The 26,853-nt window shown below is 32.0% G+C and overlaps 1 protein-coding gene across 4 annotated transcripts in view; it reads left to right on the forward strand.

Moving 5' to 3' along the window:
• Window positions 1-26,853, forward strand: part of LOC118185135 (uncharacterized) — a 141,004-nt gene that overhangs the window by 97,692 nt on the left and 16,459 nt on the right. For all 4 annotated transcript variants that reach the window (XM_085820624.1, XM_085820626.1, XM_085820625.1 and 1 more), the window contains 6 exons: window positions 1,555-1,806; window positions 8,933-9,204; window positions 13,136-13,323; window positions 16,136-16,316; window positions 16,644-16,748; window positions 21,993-24,328. In XM_085820624.1, coding sequence (XP_085676750.1) covers window positions 1,555-1,806; window positions 8,933-9,204; window positions 13,136-13,323; window positions 16,136-16,316; window positions 16,644-16,748; window positions 21,993-24,328 — 3,334 coding nt within the window. The remainder of the gene's footprint in view (window positions 1-1,554; window positions 1,807-8,932; window positions 9,205-13,135; window positions 13,324-16,135; window positions 16,317-16,643; window positions 16,749-21,992; window positions 24,329-26,853) is intronic.

Here is a 26,853-nt window from a genome sequence, read left to right on the forward strand (position 1 = left end):
CATGGGCGTTTTCGTGGTTTTCCCCATGTGTAACATGTATACGAGCCCCTTAAAATGTCCTCCACGAAGGCATCCCTCCCCTTAGGCAGATAGCCCTTGAGGCTTTGCCATAATCACACACACACATCCCTACAAAATTTGTAAAAATAACTGCTATGCTGTTGTTTTAAGTATATACAATCAAAAGTCGTTAATCCGGACTCGTCGGGGCGATTCTGGATTATCGATTTTTCCGGATTATAGATCATCAGTTTAAATCTCCTAAGATGGCATGCAGAAATTCTAAAATTAAAAATATGAAACCGTAATTTATGAAATAAAGAACAATTGTGATCTAAAGGGTATCAAAATTTACAAAAAAAAAAAAAAAAAAAGCTTAATATTTATTTGTTTACTTTATTAAACATTTCTTTCAATGTAAGTTGTTTAAGTTGCTTCGTTTTATGTGATAATACTTTCTCTTTAATTCTATAAACAGACATAATTTCTTGTTCAGTTACGAAGTTTCTCTGTTCAAATCCCGTAATCTGTGCAGAGAATACCGAGTAACTTGTCAATCGAAATTTTTTCGTTTTCACTAACCTCTCTGTCACATTCTTCATGTCTTTATCCATTTTTTGCAGCAATTCCACTTTTTGTTTGATGGACATCGAAACATACTTTCGTTTTGTACGATCCTTTGGGAACTCCAGAATCGGAAATTCTATTTGACATAATCGAAAGTTCAAGTTTACTTTTATAAAATTGCTCTTACAGTCTGCAAAAAATAATAAGCGGGATCCAATTCAAAGATTAAGGAACAACGCAATCATCAACATTAACTGAAATAGATAATTAGATAATTTTAGCTTATACCATCCGTTATACGTAAAACGCGCACGCGAAAACGTATTCTGCGCTTCCTCACACGCATATGCGCAGTCGTAAAAGGTCTTACGTGCACGCGTAGATTGCCTATGCGCATGTGTCAACGCGGCGCATGCGCAGAAAGTTTTTAACTTTGAGGTCCGGATTATAGATCATTCCGGATTATGGGTGTCCGAATTAACGAGTTTTGACTGTATTAAAAGTTAAACTTCTTGATTCTGCATTCAGTTTATTCAAGGTTTTGAAGTGGTATTTCACTAATTCCTTAAGCATATTTGATATGGCCATATTCCCATGTAGTGGATTTTTCTTCCTTCTCTCTTTTTCCTCCCATCAATAACCTGTGGATAGGGGATAAAATTTTACTCATTTCCCCCCTGAACTCGTTAAAAAGTATCTTCTGCTATACATTTCATTGGAATAAGCTTTATAATAAACATATATATACTTTAATCTTCTGGTATGTTGACTGAAATGATAATATTTTTTAGAGTGGAATTTGAGAATCTTGCTTTTGAGTTTCAGCAGCTATTATGTAAACAAATATTTTTATATCAAATATCATTTTCACAATACTGAAACATATGTTGAATTTTTAGCTTATTTTTATTTTTAGTATTTGCTTATCAGTTTAAAATTTTGTTCAGAAAATTTTTTTTAATCATCCTATGAAATGTATTAATCTAGGTATGGTGAAGGATAATGTTCGCTCACCAACTAGACCTCTTTCTTCAGCATCTGAGCAATCTGGAGGTTCAGGTCGTGCTGCTAGTGCAGTTAATCGGCGAATGCGCTCCTCTCCAAGAAAACCAAGACCTGTTTCAATTGCTGGTTCAGTGCCTGATCATAAGCAACCTCCAGAATTGAAAATATCTCCAATTAAAAAGGCAAACTACACAGCAAGCAAAAAGGTAGCACAGACTGGTGAAGTTAAGAAAGGTAAATGTGATTAATTTTCAGTTGAAATATAACATAAATTTTTTTTAATCCAAGCATTTTATTGTATAAATAATTTTATTATAACAATTAACTATAGTGTTTAATTACAAAAGAAATTTTTAGCTATTTCAATATCTTGATTCATAATTTCATAGTTATTCCTTTTTAAACCTTAATTTCAATTTAATAAAATGTTGAATGAATGTGTTTTATCTTGTAAAAATGATCTTTTAAGACTTGAAAGCAGAAAGAAAGATTCATATTTTCCTTTTATATGCATCATGTTATCATGTATGTGCTGAAGCTTAAACATGTGATTTCAAGCATATAGCCTAGCCTAGTGATCTCAGATTGCATGCGGGCTGCTTGCTCGACCTGAAGGCAGCTGGTGGGACATATGCATGACTTGAAAGCAACTAGGAGGCCATATGTTTATTAACAAAATTTCAAACTAAATTAATTTATAATTTTACTTACTAAATATTTATAAAAAGCACATAAACAAATAATAGCAATAACCCATATGGAAAAAATTATCATGCTTATTTTCTATCTGCAACAAATTTCTTTTTATTACATATCATAATTCAGATGTACTAGCAACTAAATATTAAATTTTTGCATTGAGATTTACTTCAGATAATTCTAATATTTTGGAGTAGCCACTAAATAACTTACTTTTAACATAAAATAAACAAATTAGAAAACTTACCAAATGGTCACAGAATACTTCCCAGTGGAAACAAAACTTGAAAATAAATGTGGACAACTTACTCTGTTTCCTTATGTATTGAATTTTTTATCAACACGTGAAGAAAAAAATTCTAATGATTGTGTAAAAAATTATACCTTTCTCTATTTTTTACTACAGCTGAACACCTGATGGCATTTGGAATTTGATATTGTAAATCTATCCATTTTATTTTATTTTTGTCCATATAAACACAGTCCACATGTTTCTAATGATGTTTATATTTTAAATTGTCATTTTCTGAGATGCCATGATTAATGTCCTTTTTTCTTTTAGTTTACTTTGGGGGGTCTGTTAGAGTATTATATATGTGCCTTACATCTGTACTTTTGATTATGTGCCAGTGCCAGCTTCAGAATCAATTGGAATGACTATCTAAATATTTGCTATGCTAGTGCTGTTATGTTTCCTTAATAAACAGTATATTGGAATCCACTGCCTAATGAATAAATCTATAAGTACTGTATTAAAGCAGATACATGGCTGAAATTTATTGGCCCCATAAAATTGCTGTGGGTCTTTGGGGTGACACCAGTTTGAGACCAATGGCCCTAGCCAGTTTGTGTGCTTTTCTATAATTTCAAAATATTACTGCAGTCAAATATTATATCTAAAAAAAAGGGCAAATATTCTTATTAGTTTTGATATTTTTTTATATTTGTATTATAAAATTTTTGGAGGTTTATTGTGCAAATTAATATTATTTTAATTTCTTTTTCTCTCTTTTTCCTTACTTTTTAATTATATCTTTTAACAAAAAGAGCAGCTTAGGAATGGTTGTTGATAGATATTTAGCCCCCCCCCAAAATCCCCCTATTTGTGAAATGCAGAAAAATAAAAAATAATATTTTGTGTCTGCAGTATAATAAATGTATTCCATGAGATTTAATGTATTCCATAAGTAAATATTCCATGAACTCCTACAAAATTGATTTCTATTTAACCGTTTGACTGCTAAGCAATTCTTGCAAGAATGCCCGAAAACTACGGGACATATTTTGACTTGATGTCGTCAAATAAAACACTCTCATTTAGACAAATATCAATCAATTTTAATAATTCTTTTCATATTATAAAGAAACAATATTAATTGTGATTGTGAATAAGAAAAAATAAGCACTAAATTGTTTTTTTCATTGAAAATTAAAATTTATAAAAAGATAAAGTTTATTGATCTTCTCTTATGATCAGCACGTAAAGAATCATTTTGATTAGGGGAAGATCACTGACTCTTACATGAAAAATTTATGTATAACAACTATGTTTTGCCGCACAAATAGCATGAAGGCCTTTTTTACAACAAGCGCATCCCGCTCCTTCTGTTGCTACACACCGCACATTGTCGTAAGTTACGTCCCTGTAATTTTTTGGTTGATGAAGATGGTTGTGTTAACACTTTATTTTTATGATTTATCCACTCCTTTTCGATATCGGTAATAATTTTCGATGTGAATTTGAGCCGGTTCATTTTTTTTCTGGTAGTGTTGGAAACATACAACATATAAGAGTTCAGCACCATTCTTCCAAATATGTTGAATACTACTTTTTTCCAATATTTTAGGGTTTTTCGGTCATCTAAATACGCGTATAACATTTTGTCGCACTTGTCCACACATCCCATGTATTTGTTGTAGTCATCAATCATGCTTGGTTTCGTCTTTTTGTATTCAAAATTTCCTTTCGTTTTCTTGATCGTCACACTATTAGTATCCGAGTTGGATAAAATCAATATGACTGGGTTTGGTTTGGACTTTTTGTCCCTGAAAGAGCACATCAATACATTTTCATTTTGTATTGATGTATTTCGCTTCTCCTGCGATTGCTTTCTTAGCTTCTGGAGGAATCTCTTTTCTGTTATGTCTAATTGTTCCACTTAGATATGTATTTTGTTTCAAAAGGGCTTTGGCCAAGCATAAGCTTGTGTAAAAAATATCTGTAAACAGATGATAGATAGCCTTTGTGCAGATAATATCCAGTTGAAAGCAATTTTTCCTCAACCATAAATCCAAGACCATATTTTTGTACTAAATCTCTGTCATCTGTATTTTTAGCTCCTTTGTAGCAAAACAAAATCAAGCAATATTTAGAAATCGAGTCGCACAACATCCAAAATTTGATCCCCCATTTATGGTGTTTTTTGTTTGGGATGTATTGTTTTATGGCAGAATGACAGTGAGTACCAACTAACGACTCGTCGATAGATAATTGTTGATTTGGTATATAATGCCGCTGAAATACAGTATTTGCATGTTTGACAAGCATATCAAACCTGCCAAATGGGTCATAATTCGGATGGCCTGGTTCAAATAATAATGTATTGTCAATCAAGTGAAAAAACTTCAAAATCGGTTGAAACCTATCCCTTGAAAACATTGTCGTAAGCCATGGTATATATCAGGAACCTTTTATCCAATAACTATCAATTGTTGCCCTTCTCGTAATCCACATTTCGAGTAAGACTGCAATAAAGGCTTTAATTTCGTATATTGTCGGCATCCACTTTTTTGCTTGAGAATTATTCAAAACAGTGTGCGAGGCAAAAAACTGGGTAGCATATCGATTTGTTTCCCTTACGATGGTTTCAAGCAGTGATGTGTTAAAAAATGAATTGAAATATGTTATGGGTGTAGCATCGGGGGGGGGGGAGGTGCACATCTAGGTCCAGGAGTCTTGAAAAAATTATTTGTTGCTTTGGAAAACACATTTCTCAGAGGAATATTTGTAAAAGTTGGTGTTTCTTCTGTTTCTGAAGATGAGATAGAAGACTCACTTTCAATTCTCAGTCTTTTTCTTTGATGAGTTATAATAATGCTATCATCACTACTTGTGTCTGTTCTTTCACATCCTCAGAATCACTAGCAATATTTGTAAAAGTTGGTGTTTCTTCTGTTTCTGAAGATAGACAGAAGACTCACTTTCAATCCTCGGTCTTTTTCTTTGATGAGTTATAATAATGCTATCATCACTACTTATATCTGTTCTTTCACCATCCTCGGAATCACTAGCAATTGAATCAACATCTGAATTAAATAACCCGTAACATGGTTATTTTTTAAAATAATATATAAAAATGGTAAAAGTTATTTTAGAATGCACTCGTGTTACAAAGTACGCATGAGGTCAGACTGTGTGCACACCCACGGAGCAACAAAGACACACTGAAACTCGCAGTGCAAATGCGCTGCGTTACGTTTTTCACAAATGAACGCAGCGCTTTTGAGCCGCATAGCAGTCAAATGGTTAATTTATACCGTAATCTTGTTAAAGTTGCATCACATTGATAAAGAAGGCAAACTAGCACAGCATGAAACTTGTATGTATTAATAATGTATATATTTAATGAAGTAACTCTTATTTTATAATGTCTGCCATTTAAAACAACAGGTTTAAAACTTTGTTATGTTATTGGGGGAAAATATATTTCAGGGTCCTCTTGGCAAAATTTGTTGACTTTTTTGGCACCATTCCTGTTTAGTGCAATGCCCTCCCAAGTAAAATGGCATCCGAAACAATTATAATCTCAAACTAAATTTTAAATCAAAATAAAACAAAGAAATAGCATAAAAATGGAAATATATGCTGTGCATTACAAAAAGGATTGATTTGCCTTATTTAGAAATTTGTGTCATCAATGTGAATCACACAGAATTCCTTAGCAGCATTTAAAAACTGTTTAAAATGATCTGAACTAGAATCTGTATAGTGCTGCCGCCACATAAACTCACAAAAGTAAGAGTCAAAAGTATCCTCAGTAGTCCCAATCTGTCAGTGGCATTTTTTTTTAAATCCCTTTTTATTACATCCCACATACCTTTGATAGTGTTAATATGGGCTCCGGTTTTTGAACCACTGCGTAATTTACGAAGAGGTGGAATGATCAGAAAGATAATCGTATGACTTCCAGCAATCAGATGTGATTGTTGTTCCAGGTTTTATATTTCATTGAATTATGATTGAACCTTCATTTACACACCAATCGATTAATGCTTTCTTTTCCATTTGTTCCAAATTCCAAATCGTACAGAAACTTCATGCTAATTTTGTCATCGTCAGCCACTTCATGGTGAAAAGCACAAAATAAGCAACGTACTTCCTAACTGTCATCCAACGCAGAAATAAGCCTTGAGAAATATTTTCCCAACAATTAAATTCAGCGTGATCACGCATAAAATACTCAGTTTACCATAACTGAAAGAACAACTTGGTGATAAATAGAACAACAACGTGGCAATAATCCAAGGGGTACCCCAAAATGTAAACTAGCCTGTTATTGTTCTATTTCAAGAGCTAGAGGCTGCATTAAAAGTACTTTAAAAAATTTAGTGATACATTTAATAGGTTACAATTCTTATTACCAGATTAACTGTTATGTCATATTTGATGAGAAAAATGCAATATGCATATTGCAGCTCCAAAAAATGCACTTGGAATTTTGTGAAAATATATTTAATAAAATTTTAATAATTTCCTAAAATTAGAATCAAAATTTACAAGACTAATGAAAAAGTGAGAAAAATGCATGCAAGCATTTGAAGGTTTAATTTTTATTGCTTATTATTAAGCTGAAAGTTATTTTAATCCAATTAGTAATGAATTTTAGCATGAACTAGGAAAATATAGAATCTAATTACTAAATTATATAGTAATAAAAAAAATGGATCTTTTCTAGAAGTCAAGAATTGTTTTTATTTGCTCATATATCTTATGATTCACTTTCTAACCACCAGTAGTAAGTGCTACTGCTAGTTTGATTCTCAGTTCAAACCTCAGTGAATGGCTGTCTGCATGGGTGATTTTATGGTTTTCCCCATGTATAACATAGATATTAGCCAGATTACCTTTGAAGACATTACACACCTTAGGCAGAGAGCTTTCATGTGCTTTGTCATATTCAACTAATCTAATACAGTAATTTGAAACTGAAATTGCATAAGAGCCGAATGCATGATCTGATGTAGTTTCTCCATTGGTTAGCAATATGAATTACACAGCAGTGCACCCAGTTAGCTAACAAGTGACTGACTGAAGTATATATCAAAAATAACAAGTAAATAAATAAAATAAAATTAAAAAAAAAGAAAGAAAACTGGAAACACTAGAGTATTGAAATTCCACTGCTGGCTAGTGAACTTAATTTACTGATGTTAGAAGCACTCTCACCTTATTTATACAGGTCATGTTGTCTGGCATACAAGCAAGCCCCAATGTATGCATTCTTTCTCTGATTCCTTCAACAGCACTCGAACATATAAACTCTGCCCATATCTGTATATTTCTAAAACTATAAACTAGATTGTGGTCACAGCCCACGAAGACTGCCAACTAGTTTGGGACCATTGACCTAATCAAACCAGACACTCCCTGAATGTTAAAATTTATACGAGTTAAAGCCTTTAATTCTTCAAAAATTTCATCATATGTTGTGCTGGCTGCAATATGATGTTAGTAATGTCTCACTTTGAATGGATTTTTCAGGTACTTATGAAAATTATTCGAGACATTGAGAACTGTTAAGTGATGATGGATTCTCATTCAAATGAAATGTACTTTATCTCATTCGTTATCACATATGCAGCTATTATATGCATAATAATATCTATAATTAATGCTCTTTACCCAAGCAAGAGTTTAGGATCTAACTCAAAAGACAGAGAAATGTCAAAGAGAATAAAACAACTGCAACTATCTGAGCTAATATTGTAATGATGCAAGCACAATACTTTATTTATATACAGTACAAAGTCTGTAATCGTCAGGACTTCGGCGATTCCGGATTAGGGGTTTTTCCGTATTATAGATCATCAATTTAAATCTGGTAAGATGGCATGCAGAAATTATACAATTAAAAATATGAAACCGTAATTTATGAAATAAAGAGCAATTATGATCTAAAGGGTATCAAATTTTACAAAAAAAAAGCTTAATATTTATTTGTTTACTTTATTAAACATTTCTTTCAACGCGCACATGCGTAAAGCATACTAATGTATGCTTTGCGCATGCATAAAGTTTGTGTCTTTGAGGTCTGGCTTATAGATCATTCCGGATAATGGATGTCTGGATTACGGACTTTGTACTGTATTCTTAATTAAATGTTTTATGCCTTATTTTAAAATGAATCGGTTTTCTTTCATAAAGTCATTTGTTTTGAATATTTTTTTTATCTTATTTCGTAAAATAATTTGTTTGAAGTATTGTTCTTTTACTGTCATTTTGCTTAAGAAATTTATTAAAGCAATGTGATTATTTATGAATATATACATGACTGAAAAAGATGTTAATGAAGGTATTTTTATTGGACTGAGAACCTATGCTGTCATCTCATTATACTTGTGCTGAAGGGAAATTAAGAGTTTGCTCTTTTACATTTAATAGCTGCACCATCAATAAGCAAAAGTCCTCCTAAAGCAATAGAAAAGGTAAAACAGTCATCACTTGGTTCATCTGCTCCTAAACCAGGTGTAACTAAAGCAACTAAGCAGCCATCAAGTAAGCTAGCATCTGCTAAACAGGCACCTGTTGTTAAAACTTCAACTCCGAAAGTGTCTTCTGCCAAGAAAAGTTTGACAAATAAGAAGAAAGCTGATATTCTTGCCCCACCATCAACTGGTGATGTATCTGAAGATAAAACTAATCCTTTAGCTAAGGTAAGATAAAATTTAATTTTACAATAAAGCAATTTTATAACCTTTGTTAAACAGGTTAAACTAGCAAATGCTCAGTTTTTTTGTTAATACTAAGAACTAGGGGGAAAACAATTCTGATAGAAAAGTTATTGCTATAATTAAATTGCCAACTGTTATAGTGAATTTATATGAAGTTATGTATGTGCCTAGAACATTCAAGTCATTCAGGAGGGTACAGTTTCACAAATCAGATCATAACATTGTTTTTACTTCGTTTATTATGTTGTATAACTGTGACGGTATCCGGACATAATCCCGACAAGCCATGATGATCAGCTGCAACACTGCTCCAGAAAACTCTGGCATTGTTGTGGGGTCAAAGGCCTCTGTGAGCATAACTGTGTCTCAGACAATCGCCATAAGATGGTGGACGGTACCACGGGAGGTATACATGTGGCTGTAGTGCGTTGAATAGTTGACAATGGGACCCTTGGTGCAGTTCGGGCCTGGTGAACAATCATCCTATCTTTCTTCGCATTTGTGCTCTTTGGCCTTCCAGAGCCTTCATTTGGCAATTTCCTTGTAGCAACATTTCTGCCAACATCTTTGGCACAGCAGTGTCTGTACGCTGCAGGTGGCAGCTTATTGCTTGGTATGACCACCCAGCTTCACTCAACCCTACAATGCTACAAACGTTCGAAGTCGTTTAGTTGTCTGCAAGGTCTTCAATATCGTCCTAATGTCATCTTTAGTTGCTACTTTACGGAATTGCAATGGTAGCAACAAAAAAGATAAATTTTTTGTCTCTCTTAATGGTTTTATACTTAACGAATTGCGCACTATAATCACAATTCCTGTTCATTTGCCTTGAAACTTTGATCATTTGTATGCATTTGTCTTGAAATTTTGATCATTTACATGTTCGATCAAGATGTTTTTGCATATTAAATTTCTTCATGATTGCAAAAAGTCTTTTTTAGTGCTTCAATTTTTTTGCAAAAGAATGTATATGTAAAATATTATACATTATAGGAATAATAATAATAAAATTTAAATGAAAACGTAATATATGACAAATGAGATAAAAACAAATTTGCCTTTTAAAATATTAATATTTTTTTAGTAAATAAAACTTATATAGGTATGGCCTAAAATAGATTCCAGTATTGAAATATGTGGGCAAATGATCATTCTGTTACTGATTTCATAATAAATTAATGATAGAAATGTCTTTTATTGTGTGATGAGAATTTTTAATGCAGCAGAAATATAGTGTACTGTTGTAAATAGTTTGAAATGTAAAATCGAAGATGATCTTTGTTAGGATTGGCATGGCAGCAACAACCCTGCCAGCAGGTTCTGAGACTAGGCAATTTAGTCGGTGAATGCGTATGATTTATAGGTATATACAGTCAAAAGTTGTTAATTCGGACACCCATAATCTGGAATGATCTATAATCTGGACCTCAAAGCTAAAAACTTTCTGCGCATGCGCCACGTTGGCACATGCGCACAGCCGCTTTACACGTGTGCGTAAGACCTTGACGACTGCGCATATGCGTGTGCACAAGTGCAGAATACGTTTTCGCCTGCGCGTTTAATCTATGACGGATGGTGTAAGGTAAAATTATCTAATTATCTATTTCAGTTAATGTTAATGATTGCGTTGTTCCTTAATCTTTGAATTGGATCCCGCTTATTATTTTTTGCAGACTGTAAGAGCAATTTTATAAAAGTAAACTTGAACTTTCGATCATGTCAAATAGAATTTCCAATGCTGGAGCTCTCAAAGGATCTACAAAACGAAAGTATGTTTCGATGTCCATCAAACAAAAAGTGGAATTGCTGCAAAAAATGGATAAAGACATGAAGAAGGTGACAGAGAAGTTAGTGAAAACGAAAAAATTTCGATTGACAAGTTAGTCGGTATTCTCGGCACAGCAATTACGGGACTTGAACAGCGGAACTTTGTAACTGAACAAGAAATTATGTCTGTTTATAGAATAAAAGAGAAAGTATTATCACATAAAACGAAGCAACTTAAACAATTTATATTGATAGAAATGTTTAATAAAGTAAACAAATAAATATTAAGCTTTTTTTTTTTTTTGTAAAACTTTGTTACTCTTTAGATCATAATTGTTTTTTATTTCATAAATTACGGTTTCATATTTTTTAGTTTTAGAATTTCTGCATGCCATCTTACGAGATTTAAACTGATGATCTATAATCCGGAATCGCCGAAGTTCCGACGAGTCCGGATTAACGACTTTTGACTGTATAAGGTTTTGAAATATGATGCAGAAACCAGGAAGACTGAGCTACAGTTATGTCTAATACTAGGAAAAGTAGACTAAGGCATATTAACATACAACCTTAAATCTTATAGAGAATTATTGTCTCTCATTCTTCCAAAATTTCCTCATAATATGTGGTAAACTGTGAAATTATTGAACTAATGTTTAAATTAAATAGAACAAATATATAGGGTATACACAGTCTCTGACACATTTTAATTATTAATATATTAGAAACCATTGAAGATGCAAATAAACTGATAGCAGTGATAGACAGATAAACCTTAAAAAGTTTTGTGTACTTCTGTATGTGTTCCTTTCAAGGCATGAAGAGTGTCAAGTTTGATAATAGTGTTCTTGCCACATATGATCTAGCATGTTGATATCCACAGTGGTTACCATGTCGGTTATTTTGGCTCTCAGGTCATCAATATTCATTATTTTTGTCTGATAAAACAATATTTTTCACAAAACGCCAGAGTAAAACATCTGATCCAAGATACTTCTTGTAACGCCAGAGTAAAAATTCTGATCCAAGATACTTCTTGTTTCTGAATTTTTTTTTACCAGTGAAGGGTGCTGTTTGCAGGATCTTTCTGGCAATTTGTTCTGAAATTTCTGTGTGTTTGTATTGCTGATTTTGTTTATAGAAACGAGCACACAGCTTGAGCTTTCTTGTGTGTACTTCGCATTTTTCTCAGTTAGACTAGATTGATTATCCCTGATAGTGCCATCTATAGACTTGTTTTAGTTTGGAAAGAAAAGCTTGCAAATTTACTTCTGTTAATGTGGCCAAGCAGTATAACTAGATGAACAGGCCGGCTGTATGGGAATTCGTAGGGGTTTCCTATGTGTAAAATTTTTTAAGGTTTTTCCCAAATGTAACATGGATATGAGCATGTTTTCCTTAAAAAATCCACTACAAAGTCATTTTTTCCCTTAGATATACCAGAGCAGATTAGAGCTATCTAATGTTTAAATTAAATAGAACAAATATATAGGGTATACACAGTCTCTGACACATTTTAATTATTAATATATTAGAAACCATTGAAGATGCAAATAAACTGATAGCAGTGATAGACAGATAAACCTTAAAAAGTTTTGTGTACTTCTGTATGTGTTCCTTTCAAGGCATGAAGAGTGTCAAGTTTGATAATAGTGTTCTTGCCACATATGATCTAGCATGTTGATATCCACAGTGGTTACCATGTCGGTTATTCTGGCTCTCAGGTAAGATAGCTCTAATCTGCTCTGGAATAATCTAAATAGTACTGTTCAGTCTAATTTCTTATCCTTGATTCATACAGTTGATAAACTACATATGGTAATAAGTTTTCATAAGCATCTTGCAAATTCAAAATATCTTTTTGTTTTTATTTTAGTTCATAATTTAAGCAGAAGAATGTTCCTGGACTTCTATATGTTTCTGCATTATATTCTAATTTTTGTGTTACTTACCTTTGATTTAAATATAACATTTCAATTGAATTCCTTGGTAAATGAAAAATTTATTTGTTTTAAATGTGAATTACAGGCTTAAAAATACAAGTGTATCCAAGATTAGGAAAATTATTTTTATTTTTTAAAAAAAAATCACAGTTTTATGTTAAAAAGTATATTATTTTATGCTCTGAATGATGATTTTTTTATAGCCAACCACTAGCCCTCCTAGCTCCCCACCTCCTGATCAAGATATTAATGCAGAAAATGAAAAGAATAATGCTAAACGTATCATCTCGGAGGAAGAAGCAAAGGCTGCTCTTGCAGAAAAACGACGTTTAGCAAGAGAACAGGCTGAAAAAGAAGCTGAATTAGAGCGGCAAAGGCTGGAACAGTTAAAGTAATGAAATGAGAGTTTTTATTTCAGTTTAAGTGTGTTATGTTTTCAGTTTTTTTAAAGGATGCTGTTTTATTTTGTGGGTATGGTGTAATATATGAACAATGAAATATTTGCATGACTTTCTTTTATAACTTGTATGTTCAAACAGTTATATCTGTATTTTGTTACATTGACCAACCGTTGCATACTAAACCATGCAAATACAGAACTCTGCTAAAACACATTTAGGGGATTGCAGTGAATTGGATCAGTTTGATTCCGAGATCCAAGTGCAAATGAAAATTTCAGAACTTCAAATTTTGCATTTAAAACATGTAGGGAAGTATGGATAATTAAACTGAATAATTAGAATTTTTATGCAGTGTGTTTTTATTAGAATTAAAGAGTTAAAAAGGTTTTTCATGGTAGCTCAAATACTTTCCTAAAAAGTTGTATGAATAAAGTAAAATGTAGTATGTGTAGATTAGAAAGTAGGAAAGTCAGAAAGTATCTGGATGTGGAAGATAATTTAGTTGGTGAAGGTATTCTTACTGCAGATAACATTCTTATTTGATTGTGCTTAGAAAAAGAAGAAAGAAAGCAAAAATAAATTCATATTCAAAATAATTGTCTGTGTTATTATTTCCCTAGTGTTGATACAAACTAAACCATCCAGTTACTGATCCAGGACAAATTACTTCCAGCATTTCTCAGTGTAGTAGAAATGTTTATGGGTTATCAAAATGTTTTTTGGTGTTAATAGATTAAGTGAAAGGTATTTCTAAGCAAATGATTATGAAAAGTATTATTCAATATATTAACTCCCCGAAAAAAAGATACCTTATTCACAGAATCTTACATAATTTGGTTTTAGAAAGCACTAGCAGTCTTTTCATCATTAGTACATGGTCAACTCGTAAGAACTTGTAGCAAGAATAAAAATTTTAAATATCTATGATTAATGAATTTTTTTGCATGATGATTAGATAATGATTCTAAAGTAATAAAATAATGTTTGGAATCGATCTCAAATTATAACTCCTCGAGGCAAGCTAGAAATGGCATCAAATACCTCAAATATTGAAATTAAGTATCTTGTCAAATTATTTCTTTTATTTTTTATAACGAGTATAAAATTTTTCTTAGTATAGGTGCTGAAGCACTGTATAAGAAGTTAGATTTCATAATTTTTATAAAATTTGTGTTTTTTAATTTGAAAATTCTGGAGCATAAGTATTTGCAACATTTTGATAACGGGAAGTACAAGTCTACGGCTAGTGGTTTTTAAAGTAAAGTAAACTTTATGTGGGTTGCATATTTCAGTATATTTAAAGATTTGTTAAAATACCACACATATTAAAAATGTTACATTATTTTTATTTCTGTTTTGATATTTTGCCGTAAATTAATTTGAGATAGCTAAAAAATTGACATGTAAACATTTATGTATCCAGCATGCTTCTAGAGCAGATCATCATTCTTGAAATTTGTTTTGTTATGTTATTTGAAAACTGGAAGATGCTAGATTTGGGTCATATATTTTCCATAATTATTTTTAAAATAAAGTTAGAAGTTTTATGGATTTTTCATCCTGATATGATTTGCCTGTATCATGCCGAAAGTAACATTAATCAAACGTGTATACACAATATTAGTTTTATGTGGTAAATTGCAAATTTTTTAATAATTGTACTATTTTCTTGCATTGTGCATACTTATAGCAAATCATGAGATGAAATAAACAACTAATTTCATGATTTATACAGTATTTGCATTATACTCAGTATGGTATTGGCAGTAATCATACTGCATTTGCTTTGCATTGAATCTAAATTTGTGGACAATATTTAATAATTTTGAATGTCTAGTGAAAAACTTGTCTTAATAAATTTATAACCTTCTGTTGTCTTTAATGGTTTGATATGAGTATAATAATTGGTTTCAATGAATTATTTACAATATAGAGACTGAGTAAATTTATCATGATGTTTTAATTAATATTTCTGGTGCTTCCATTAGAGCCATACCGTATGGTACCTTTGTTTGTTTTGGCAAATTTTCTTAGCACCAGATAGCATAAATTTGCTTTTTGGCTTTTATCCTGGCCTTAAATGCCTTTGTACCCATCATTGGTGCAACTGTGTTTTCCATCTAGTATCTTTCTCTCTCCCTCCCCATCTTCTGCAACTTGGGATTTGGCCAGAGATGAAGAAGTAGCTATCTTGTTTCTCTAAGAAAGAGATTTTCTTCAGAAAGAAAGCATGTATTTAATAATCGCATCTTTAAATTAAAATTTTATTGTAACTTGAAATCCTAATGGTTATGCAACCTTTTATGCTGGGAAATTTACGTGTGTCCAAACACAAGCATGATTTTTCAGACCTTCTCAAGATGCCAGAGGTTAGTGTCTATTGAATTTTCCAAACCAAAACTTGCTTCATATGAATCACAGCACAGCAATTGATTAGAATAATTGCTCAGGTAGTGCTAATTTCTTATTATTTGGTCCTAAACTAAATTCACAAAAAGAGAGAAAAATAATTTTTTTTTTTTTTCGTGAATAAAGTTTAGGATTTAATAACTGTTCCCTTCCCATCAGTAGTCTGTAGGAGAATTTCATTGACATTTGAGAATGGTTCTCGGTCTGAATTGTTCCATTTTGTCTGGTATTTAGCTAAAGGCGTGGGAAAAGAAATAAGGCCAGATATGCCATTTTGTCTTTAATGGAAGAGTGCCAAATTTCTTTTATCCTTTTCAGCCCTTGCATAATGTTCTATTTTTAACAGTATAATTTTACCTAAATCTAAGAAATCCACTTATTTTTTTAATTAAGACAAGAAGAAGACAAACGTATACGCAAAGAGGAGGAAGAGCAGAGAAAAATGGAAGAAGAGCAAATTCGTCTTGCAGAAGAGCATCGTCGACAGGAAGAAGAAAAACTCAGAAAAGCAATTGAAGAACAAGAACGTAAAGAAGAGGAAGAGAAGGCGAAGCGTGAAGAAGAATTGCGTTTAGTAAGCATTTTATGAGTTGTTTTCATGTATTTTATCTCTTTTTTTACGTAATGTTATATATATTCTATAATATTTTAAATGTGAAATTGGTTCAGAACCTACAATTAGATTTTTTTGCTGACTGGTAAATTTAGTTTTTTGTATCTAAGTTTTATAACTTGTTAATCTTATTTCTGATATTGGATAACTTTAAAGTAAAAGTAAATTTTGGTATTAGTAATTTTCTGTACCAACATTTAAAGCATTAATTTAAACTTTGTTGTATGAGGCATTATATTAGCTCCATTTTGCTGTTTGCATAATGAATTATAATATTTATAAATTTAGAAAGCTGAACAAGATAGGAAGGCCAAAGAAGAAGCTGAAAAACAAAGAATTGAACTTGAAGAAAAGCTTCGTAAGGAGGAAGAAGAACGAGCTGAGAGGAAGAAGGCAAGAATTCATTTCGCATTTCCATTAACCTAACTATGCATCTTTAAGCTGTAGGATCAGATTTAGAGATTCATAATTTGAAATTTGAGAGGAAACTTAGGATATTTTAAAGGGTGGCATTATATTATAGACAACATTTGTATTTTAATGTATTTCGTTCTAAAAATTGTGTAAAAAATAATTTAAATTTATGATATGTAAATGAGGATTATGACATGTTGAAAACTACGTGTGATATTTTATAAGTTTTCATTTTTTCATTTATCATTTAAAGAGCTCAACTACAAATGAAAATAAATGTAATAGGGCATTATTTTTATTGTAGTAGGGCTCTCTTATTTTTGCAGCTAATATTTTTTGATGATTCTGAAATTATTTAAATCTGTATGAAGGTAAGAAATTTTGGTACTTGCTTATTATCTCATTGACAATGAAAGTTGGTGGAAATCTCACCAAAGTTGTGCCAGTATTTCATGCAGAATTCCAAGTCTCATTTTTGTCTGTTTAACAATAGGAAATTTAACAGTAAGAACATCATTAGTCTCTGCACAATTCATCAAATAGCCACTGCAGAAGTATTTGACACACTTTGTAAATAGGCTTTTTGTCAATTTCTGTTATTTTGTTAGACCCTCTGATTTTACCAAAAGCTTTGTGTAGAACAGTATGAATGCAAATCTCCCATAGATGATAGTTTCAATGTATTACCGTTCTGTCGGCTATATCCAGTTATTTACTCCCTTTCAACAGATGTTTGTTCTTTTGATCAGCTATAAATGAATCAGAATTCAGTCACAGAAGTGATTATGCAGCTTAAAAGCCTTTCACATCCTAAATGCAAAGGAAAAAATAAAATAACAGCAATTTATATTCTTGTTCATAAAAACAAAAGGTGGCTTGTCCAGAATCAATTGGGGTATATCAAATGAAAGTGTAAATGTCACGAGTGTGTTGTGATGTCAAACTTATAAATAACTGGCAATCGATTGCGCTGCTTGACAACAGTTTCATGTTCAATGGGATAGTACGTAAATACCCAAATTTTTGTGGCAGTATCTATAAAGTTAATTGAAAAGTTTAAAAAAAATAATAAATCATGTTAATGTTCATAAACAATGTTCACCAGTAAAATTAATTAAAAATGCTTTATCATAATAAGTAGTGGATAATGCAGTACAAGATGTCAGTTAATAGTGGTAAAAAATATTTCTAAATAATCTAAAAATTTAATATGAGACTGAATTTTATGTTCAGGTTGTGAGATATTGTTTTATGTATAAGATCTCCAAAAGATAATCTTTTGAAATAACATTATTTAACCATGAGTACAAAGTTTGATATGCATTGCAGAGATATTAAATACAGATATGCATTTCAGAAGTTAGTCTTACAGGAATAGAGATGTATTGCAGAGGTTAGTCTTTAGTTAAAGTCCCTTTAACTACTTAATTGTTAGCTGAATTTTATTAATAATGGCATTGAATCTTTTAATCTGAGATTTCTTATTTTTTTTACTTAAACTTTTATTTGTAAATATGTATTGTTTTTAAGACCAGATGTAGATGAAAATTAATTAAACTTGCTATTGCGGTTTTACAGTGATAGTTCAAATAGAATTTTTGCTATTGATGATGGAATTTTAATACAGTCAAAAGTCATTAATCCAGACTCGTCGGGACTTCGGCGGTTCCGAATTATAGATCATCAGTTTAAATCTGGTAAGATGGCAGTCAGAAATTATAAAATTAAAAAGTATTAAACCGTAATTTATGAAATAAAGAACAATTATGATCTAAAGGGTATCAAAATTTACAAAAAGCTTAATATTTATTTGTTTACTTTATTTTTCAACGCGCGCATGCGTAAAGCATACATTACGCATAGTCGAAATTAGAAAATTGCAACCAGAAAACTATTTGATGTGTATTCGTGATATTTATAATGAATTTGATTTAAATCATATAAAAGACAGAGTACATAGAGATGAAATACCACATTTAGTAATGAACTATAAGCATCTAGCCGAAAGCTATAATAAAATAAAAACATCTGCCCTTGAAGATATGGATAGTGCTGACAGATCAACTTCCAGTTCATTGAGTGCGGCGACGTTCCCCTCCCTTCCCCTCCCTCGCAGAGCAGCGTGAAATTGATAAACAGATTTCGGAATGGTTAGAAAAACAAAGGATATGTTTAGTTTATCCATTTTTTGCAGCAGTTCCACTTTTTGTTTAATGGACTTCGAAATATACTTTCTCTTTGTAGATCCTTTACATATTAGTAAATATATATCGGAAATTCTATTTGACATAATCGAAAGTTTAAGCTTACTTTTATAAAATTGCTCTAACAGTCTGCAAAAAAATAATAAGCCAGATCCAATTCAAAGATTAAGGAACAATGCAATCTGCAACATTAACTGAATTAGATAATTTTAGCTTAGCTTATACTGGCCGTTATACATTAAACGCGCATGCGTAAATGTATTACGTGCATGCGCAGACAGTTTGTAGATTTGAGGTCCGGATTATGGGTGTCCGAATTAACGACTTTTGACTGTAGTATGACGGAATAATGAATCGTTTGTCAATTTCTAAATTATAAAAATTAAATCTGTTTAGAGTTATTTTTGAAAGCAGTTTTTCAAATAAGAAAAGGTTAAAATACTATCCTTAGAAAAGTAAAGATACTAGAGATACACTTTGAGTGTCGTATGCGAGTCTAAATTTTTGTTATATATTTAGAATGAATATAAATATTTATTAAATAACTGCAAGAATTAGAACACCTATAAATGTTAGATTTCAAAATTGAATTTTAAAATTTAAAAATGCCAATCTCTAAATATTTTCCTTATTTGAAATGTTTTTTATAACTAGAAGCATGTGTTCAATAATTGATAGTTGCAAAAACTAATTAAATAATTGATAGTTGCAAAACGTCCATGCGTGACTTCATTTGTCAGAAATTGACAATCGAAGTCACGCATGGACTTTTCAGGTATTTCTAGATTATATGAAAAAGACAACACACATTAAATTCAGTTTTGAAGGTAAGAATCAAATTTTGCTTAGAAGTGACAGTTTTTCCTTGATAGCATACCTGCCAACTTTTACGAATTTTTCGTAATTTTTACGAAAATGCGTTTGTCTTTACGATTTTACGATCGTAATCCATTTTTTCGATTTTTTTCCTTTTTCAAGTGTTTTTAGTGATTTTTGTCGAAATTTTAGAATTTTTCACCAATTCAGCGATTTTCGCCAATTGCATCGTGTTTTACCGCCAACTACCGACTACTTTGAATCCAGTAACCTGCGGTTTCTCCCAACTTGCCGCTTAACCAGCCAATCCAATGGGCTGAACTTGTTTCTCCCACTCTTTTCTTTGTGGGCGCCAGATTATTTTTTTCGCGTTTGCTTCAGCAGCAAGGGAATTACTCAGCGAGCGTGGATTGTCGCATTCTGTTTTGTTTTTTGTTTGCACGTGCTACGAATTTTCTTAATACGTCGTTGTTACGAAATGAGTTAAAAAAAAAAAAACCATATTCTCAATATTTTCGGCCTGCCGACAAAGCCGATTTTCCAACAATTAAAGAATCCTTCAAAGGAAATAACTATGCATTTTGCAACGTGAGCGTGTGTGACTTCATAATAAGTTACAGTGGAAGAAGCGACATTGTGAAGCATGTTAAGTCTAAAAAGCATGAAGTTATGCTTCGGCTTCGACATCGTCAAAGAAAGTGGATGATTTTTTTTCAAATTCGGCTACGAATTCGGATGCCGATGTCATTTTGGCAGAGTGTTTGTTTACTGCATTCCTCATCGAACACAACGTGCCGCTAAGCGCTGCTGATCACGCCGGTTCTCTCTGTGAGCATTTCAGACGGATGTTTCCCGATTCCAAGATTGCTCAGAAATATGCTTGTGCTCACACGAAAACATCTTCTATTGTGAACGAAATTGCTTGCGATGCACAGAGTAAAACGATAGCTGCACTCCAGAATTCAGCATTTTCGGTGTCAATCGATGGCAGCAACGACAGCGATTGGAAGCTTTACCCCATCGTTGTCACATATTTCTGTGATGTTTCTGATGAAATGAAAACTCATCTTTTGCATCTTCCATTGTTAAATGGAAACGCTACAGGGGAAAATATTGCCTCCTTGGTAATTAATGAGTTGAAACAACTTAACATCCCAATATCAAGCTGCATTTCATTTGGTGCAGATAATGCTCATGTCATGGTGGGTGACAAAAAGGGTGTAGCCTCTTTCCTCAAAAAAGAACAGAATGAATTAATTGTTATTGGATGCCCATGCCACTTAATTAATTTGGCAGCAGAGAAAGCTGCAACTGTAATTCCACACAGTAATGCTGAGCGCGAGAGAGTCTTCAGTGTTGTGAACAAAAACAAAACTATGTTTCGTTTTTCAATTTCACCAAAAACTCTAGAAAACATTTTAATTGCTAAATGTTATGAGGAAACTAATTGTTATGACAGGAAATTTTCCAAAGAATTTTTGGCTAAAGCCAAAAAATGCACTCATTCATTGCAATAATTTTTTTTTTGTGTAACATTAAGTTCTTGTTTTATGTTTCCTAATAAATTTTTTAGTTACTACTTAATTGAGATTTACTAATGCAAGTGCAATTTTCTTTTTTCTATTTGTATAAATTGTTATTTTTATAATATCAAAGCATGATATTAATTCTTCGTGTTCTTCTGAATTTTGGAGAAATCTTCTGAATTTTTATCTTTAGAGGTTGGCAGGTATGTTGATAGGCTTCCTTCTTAATATAGTAGAACTTATAATTAAATTTTATTAAATTTTTAATGAAGCTAAATAAAAAAGTTAGCATTTCACTTCTAGTTATGATGAAATTAAAAAATAATAATAATAAGCATTTAATACATTTTGCTACTTTTGTATGTACCTTGAAATAATTCTTCATAGAAAATTTCTCTGTTCTGTCAGTGACATCATCTTTGAAAACTGCCAAAATATTTTGCCAAATAGCCATTATTTAACATAAAAAATTTTCAAAATTTCATTTAATGATTTTCTTTTTGATTATTAACCAACCACATTTAGTAATGTTCTGAGGTTTGGCAGCCAAGTCTCAAAGATGGTGTTGCTAATTGAAAGTACCAGCTTTTGCTCATAATTAATCACAGAGTAAAGAATCTGGACATATAATTTAATTATATAAAATTATATGTGTTTCTTTTTTTAATATATTTTAGAGACTGGAAAAAATAATGAGTAGAACCCGAGGAAAAGCAAGTGGTACATCACCATCTGGAAGTGTCAGCAGTAGTGATCAACTTGATTCTGCAGAAAACCAAAATGAAGGTTTCTCAAGTGGTGCCAATTCATTAGAAAGCAATGAAGGAGGCGATTTGGCAAGTGAATCAGTGTCTGTAGATGATAATCAAACCAAAATTGAACAAGAAAGTGTTGGAAATTCAACAGAAGTGAATCCTACCTATGAAGTTGTCAGTGAAAGTGAATCTCTTAATAGTAATGATTTGATAATGCCTTCTAGTGAAACTGCATCTCTAGATAATAGCTTAATAATTATTCCCAATAAAGATAACTTAGTTGAAGCTCAATTTACTGTTGAGCAATCATATGCTAATGATGGGCATGCCATTGAAATTAGTACTGATGCAACTGCAATTGAATCTGCTGCTGAACCTACTGATTTAGGCTTAGATACAACTGTTGAATGTACTGATTTAGGCTTGGATATGGGTAAAAAAAGTGATTGTTTACTTCCTGAACCTGAAATTAATAGTGCAGTATCTGCTGAAAATCTTGCAGAATTTAAAGGTACTGCCAAAAATACAGCTGATGAGCATCTGTCTAATTTGGATGATGTAGAAAATGAGAAGGTTTTTGAAAACCAGCAGGTACTAGAAAGTCATGAATATATTAGTTCTTCAAATGATTTTCTACAAGAACCTGTTACTGAAGCCATTGTGGATCAAAGTTATTCTGTAACCGAATCAGCATCTTCCGATGTTCAGGGTCTGAAAACTGATTTGGCAGAGCCTACTGAAGTTGTCCCTACATATGCTGGAATTTCAAAAGAAGCTGTTGATAATATTGATGCAAATGAAGCCTTTGGTTTAGATGCCGAACAGTATGATGATAATGCAATCAAAGAGAATGAAATTTCTAATACAAATGTTGCACTGTGTGATGATGATGATGCAGTGGAATCAAATACATTACCTACTGAATTGTTGTTGCCAAATCCTTCTATTTCAGATATAGATCCTGAAGAAGCCATATCTGATGGAAATCCTCATTACAGTATTTCTTCAGATATGAAACTCCCAGATCCCATATATGAGACATCTGATGAAGGCTCTGTTTCGTTTGATAAACAGCAACAGGAATACAGTCCTTATATGCTAGACCAAACGTCAGCATATAATACAGAGGTAGCTGGAGTGTCAGATGATGTTTTTTCAGAGCAAGATATCACTCTTGTTAGTTCTGCTGTTCCAAAGCAGCCAGATGAAGAAATTAATTTTGGTTCTAGTGAATCTTTTCAAAAACAGTTATTAAATTATGAAAATCAATTTCAAACAGATATAAATGAAACTAAACGTGTTGCACAGGATGATATGTATGATTATGAAACATCCAGTGTTTTACAAAGTGCACTTGAGCAACCACGGGAAATAGGTGAAGAGAATGTTGTTCCATCTAAATCATCAACATCCAGCTTCAGTGCTGTAGAACATGACACACAAGCTGAAGTTAAATATCAGAATGATTTTGATGTAAACAATGAAGCAGATAAGGAAAATAGGAATGATATTTTACATTTCCCTTCATCGCAACAAAATCCATTTCGTAATAATGAAGATAATCCTGTAGATCCATTTGATATTTATTCAGAAAAAGAGAATATTCAGTTTTCTACACCTGAATCGGAAAGATTTACCAACGAAGTGGCAGTAGATTTAAATCAAATGCATGGTTTGGGTGTTAATGAAATTAATACACAGTTTACTGAAAATAACCCTTTTTCTACAAATCAGTCTGAATTTACTTTCTCTGAATCTAAGGTATATAGCGATATCATAGATAATAAACAACAAATAATTTCAGGTTCTGAGCAAATTAGTGATTTTAATAACCAGAATATTACCAGTGAATCTTCAGATTTTGCTGATATAACTGTTATAAAAGCAGAAGGAAGTGAAGATTGTATTGGAATAATATCTTCCGTTGATCATGACCAAATTTCAAATGACTTTATGAAACAAAGTTTACATAATGAACAATTAAGCTCCAATTTTGAATATGCTTCCATTACGGACAGTGAAGATAGTTCCTTAGATAGTAATTTATCGCAAGTAATGACTGTAGAAGACAATAAAAAAGAATCAATTGAAGGTCTTAATCATGTCGAAAACTTTCCAGAATCAAAATCTGTTACATCTATTTCAAATACTGTGGAACAAGAGCAGTCTTTTATAATTGAGCATACTTTCAATGGTGATAGCTTGTCAAAATCAAATGGGAGTCATCTCGGTCCTTCAGTGATTAGCAATGGACATAGGTTAGTATTATTTTACTATTATTGAACTTTAGTGTTTTGTATATATATATATATATATATATATATATATATATAGTAATGTAAAATAAAAACATGTTTAGAATTCATCCTATATTCAGTTTGGAAAAAATTGCATGCCATGCCAATACCAAAAAACAGAAGCACAGTGGCAAACTTAAGAAATGGGCATAAAATGCCAAAAACAAACAAGAAAAATGATATTTACATCTTTCCTTATATTGTCATCAGGGGGTTGGTGCAACAAAATAAGTGAGATAGCCTGTTTGAACTGATGAGAACATAAATTTAAATTTTATCAATAATCTTAGAAAAACTTTTATTAACAAAATGTGTCTACCTCAGCTTCAAAGTTTTAAGAAAGTCCACATGAGTGAGTTCTATGTTCTGTAACATTTGGCAACTTCTTTCATTTTCTGCCTTTATTCTGTTTTAAGTTAGCTGTAACATTTTATCTAAATTCCTGTTTTGCATTTTCTGTGTTTGTTTACGACATTGCTAACTGTTTACTTGATGCAGCCATTACTGCACAACAATTTAAATTTCTTTAATTTAGTTATTCTTCGCAATTTTTTTTAAAAAAATTGTTTGCTTTTCAAAGAAATTGTTCATGATGCATTACAATTTAAAAAAAAAATATTATTTAAATATTAAACTTTGTGCTGTTTTCCGTACATCGAGCTAATAAACACTAAAACTTTTTCCTTTCATGAAATGAAGTGAAATAATGCTTCACTTAAACTCAGATTTAGGATACATTTTAGGCTTTACTCAGGACTATATATATGTTCATTTAATTTTTTTTTTTCATTTAAAAACTTTTGTTGTTCTAGTATTACAGATTTTAAGAACTGACTCCTCTGTTTATTATTTTTATTATATATTTTTTATTTACATTTTTGTATTAAATGTAATAAGGCATTAAATGTAATGCCTTATATTGCATTATTTCTGTTTTCCATGTTTTTAAACTTTAAATCTATTAAAAAAATTTTTAAATGTTAGATTTGTAAGCTTTTTGGTTGTTTTTGAATTATGCTCTTATTTTATAATCCAGCCTCTATGTTTTCAAATTTTGCATTTAGTTTTTTTTCTCCTTCACCCAATTTTGAATTAAAAAATTTGCATATGGTTGTGGTGATGGCGATAAGGAGCGTGCCTTGCGCCCTCCGATAAGTGTGGCAACCCTAGAGGAGAAGTTTTTCTTACGAGTAGCGAGCAGAGCGAAACAGGCAGGCTGTCGGGCAGTGTGCGCGAAGTTCCTAAATAAAGCTTAATTTTTATTGTGCACTATGTCTTATTAATATTTATATTAATGCAGTAAGAACATAATCTGTGATATGGAATTCGAGGATTGGTGGTAAAAACATAACAGGAAATCACCATAATGGTAACCCGGACTGTGTTAAATCGTATGAACAGTTCTCAAGCACTTTCGGTTTTGACTACAAGCCATCACTCAAGATCTCCAAACCAGAAGTAATGGATTATATCGGTTTTTGTCCTCCGGATCACAGATGAGTAGTAATTATAGATCATTTTATAATTCTGTTTTCTACTTATCATTTAATTTCATTTTCTTTAGTTAAATTTTTGCTTTTATTTTGGCTTAAAAACCTTGCACAATGTCTGATGTTTATGCCGTCCAAATTCCGGTTTATAACCGATCAGACCCATCTTTATGGTTTATTATGTGTGAAAGTACTTTTGCTCTTGCCACCCCCAAACCTATCACAGAATCCATTACTAAATATAATTATGTAGTTTCTCATCTTCCTCCAGATATCGCATCACTAGTACGGGATTTACTTATGAAACCAGACCCTATTGATCCATATGCAAAGCTTAAAACTGAGTTAATAAATCGTTCAGGAGAATCTTCTCAGCAAGAAATTCGCCAATTATTATCTGGAGAAGAATTAGGTTCTCGAAAACCTTCCGATTTGCTTAGAAATATGAAACGTCGAGCAGAATCTTTAAATGTTCCTGATAATTTAATGTTAGAATTATTCCTTCAACGTTTGCCTTTGACTGTTCAGTCTATTTTGGCAGCGGTGTGCAATTTAACTGTAGATAAAGCTGCAGAAATTGCTGACAGAATTTTAGAAGTAAATCCAACCCCAGGGACTTGTGCCGTTTCTCCCACAGTCGATCAGTCTCTTGAGGATAAATTATTTAAACAAATAGAAAAATTAAACAAACGTATTGATCGCATTTCTCTTTCTCGTGGTCGCTCGCCAAATCGCGGAGATCGCAATAAGGAAAGAAGCAATTCCAAAAGGAGAGATTATTCTGTTTGCTGGTATCATAGACGTTTTGGGAAAAAGTGTAGAGATGACAAATGTACAAAACCTTGTTCATGGCAGGGAAATGAAACCAGCAAAGAATAGAGGCGACTTATTCTTTGCCTCAAGTTTCACGTCGCCTGTTCATTCGTGACCGTAGAACAAACCTTTTATTCTTGGTCGATACCGGCTCTGACGTGTCCTTACTTCCAGCAAATAATT

The sequence above is a fragment of the Stegodyphus dumicola genome, chromosome 7 (assembly GCF_044657685.1).
Source record: "Stegodyphus dumicola isolate Sdum_Otavi_A_Nest chromosome 7, ASM4465768v1".
NCBI lineage: Eukaryota > Metazoa > Arthropoda > Arachnida > Araneae > Eresidae > Stegodyphus > Stegodyphus dumicola.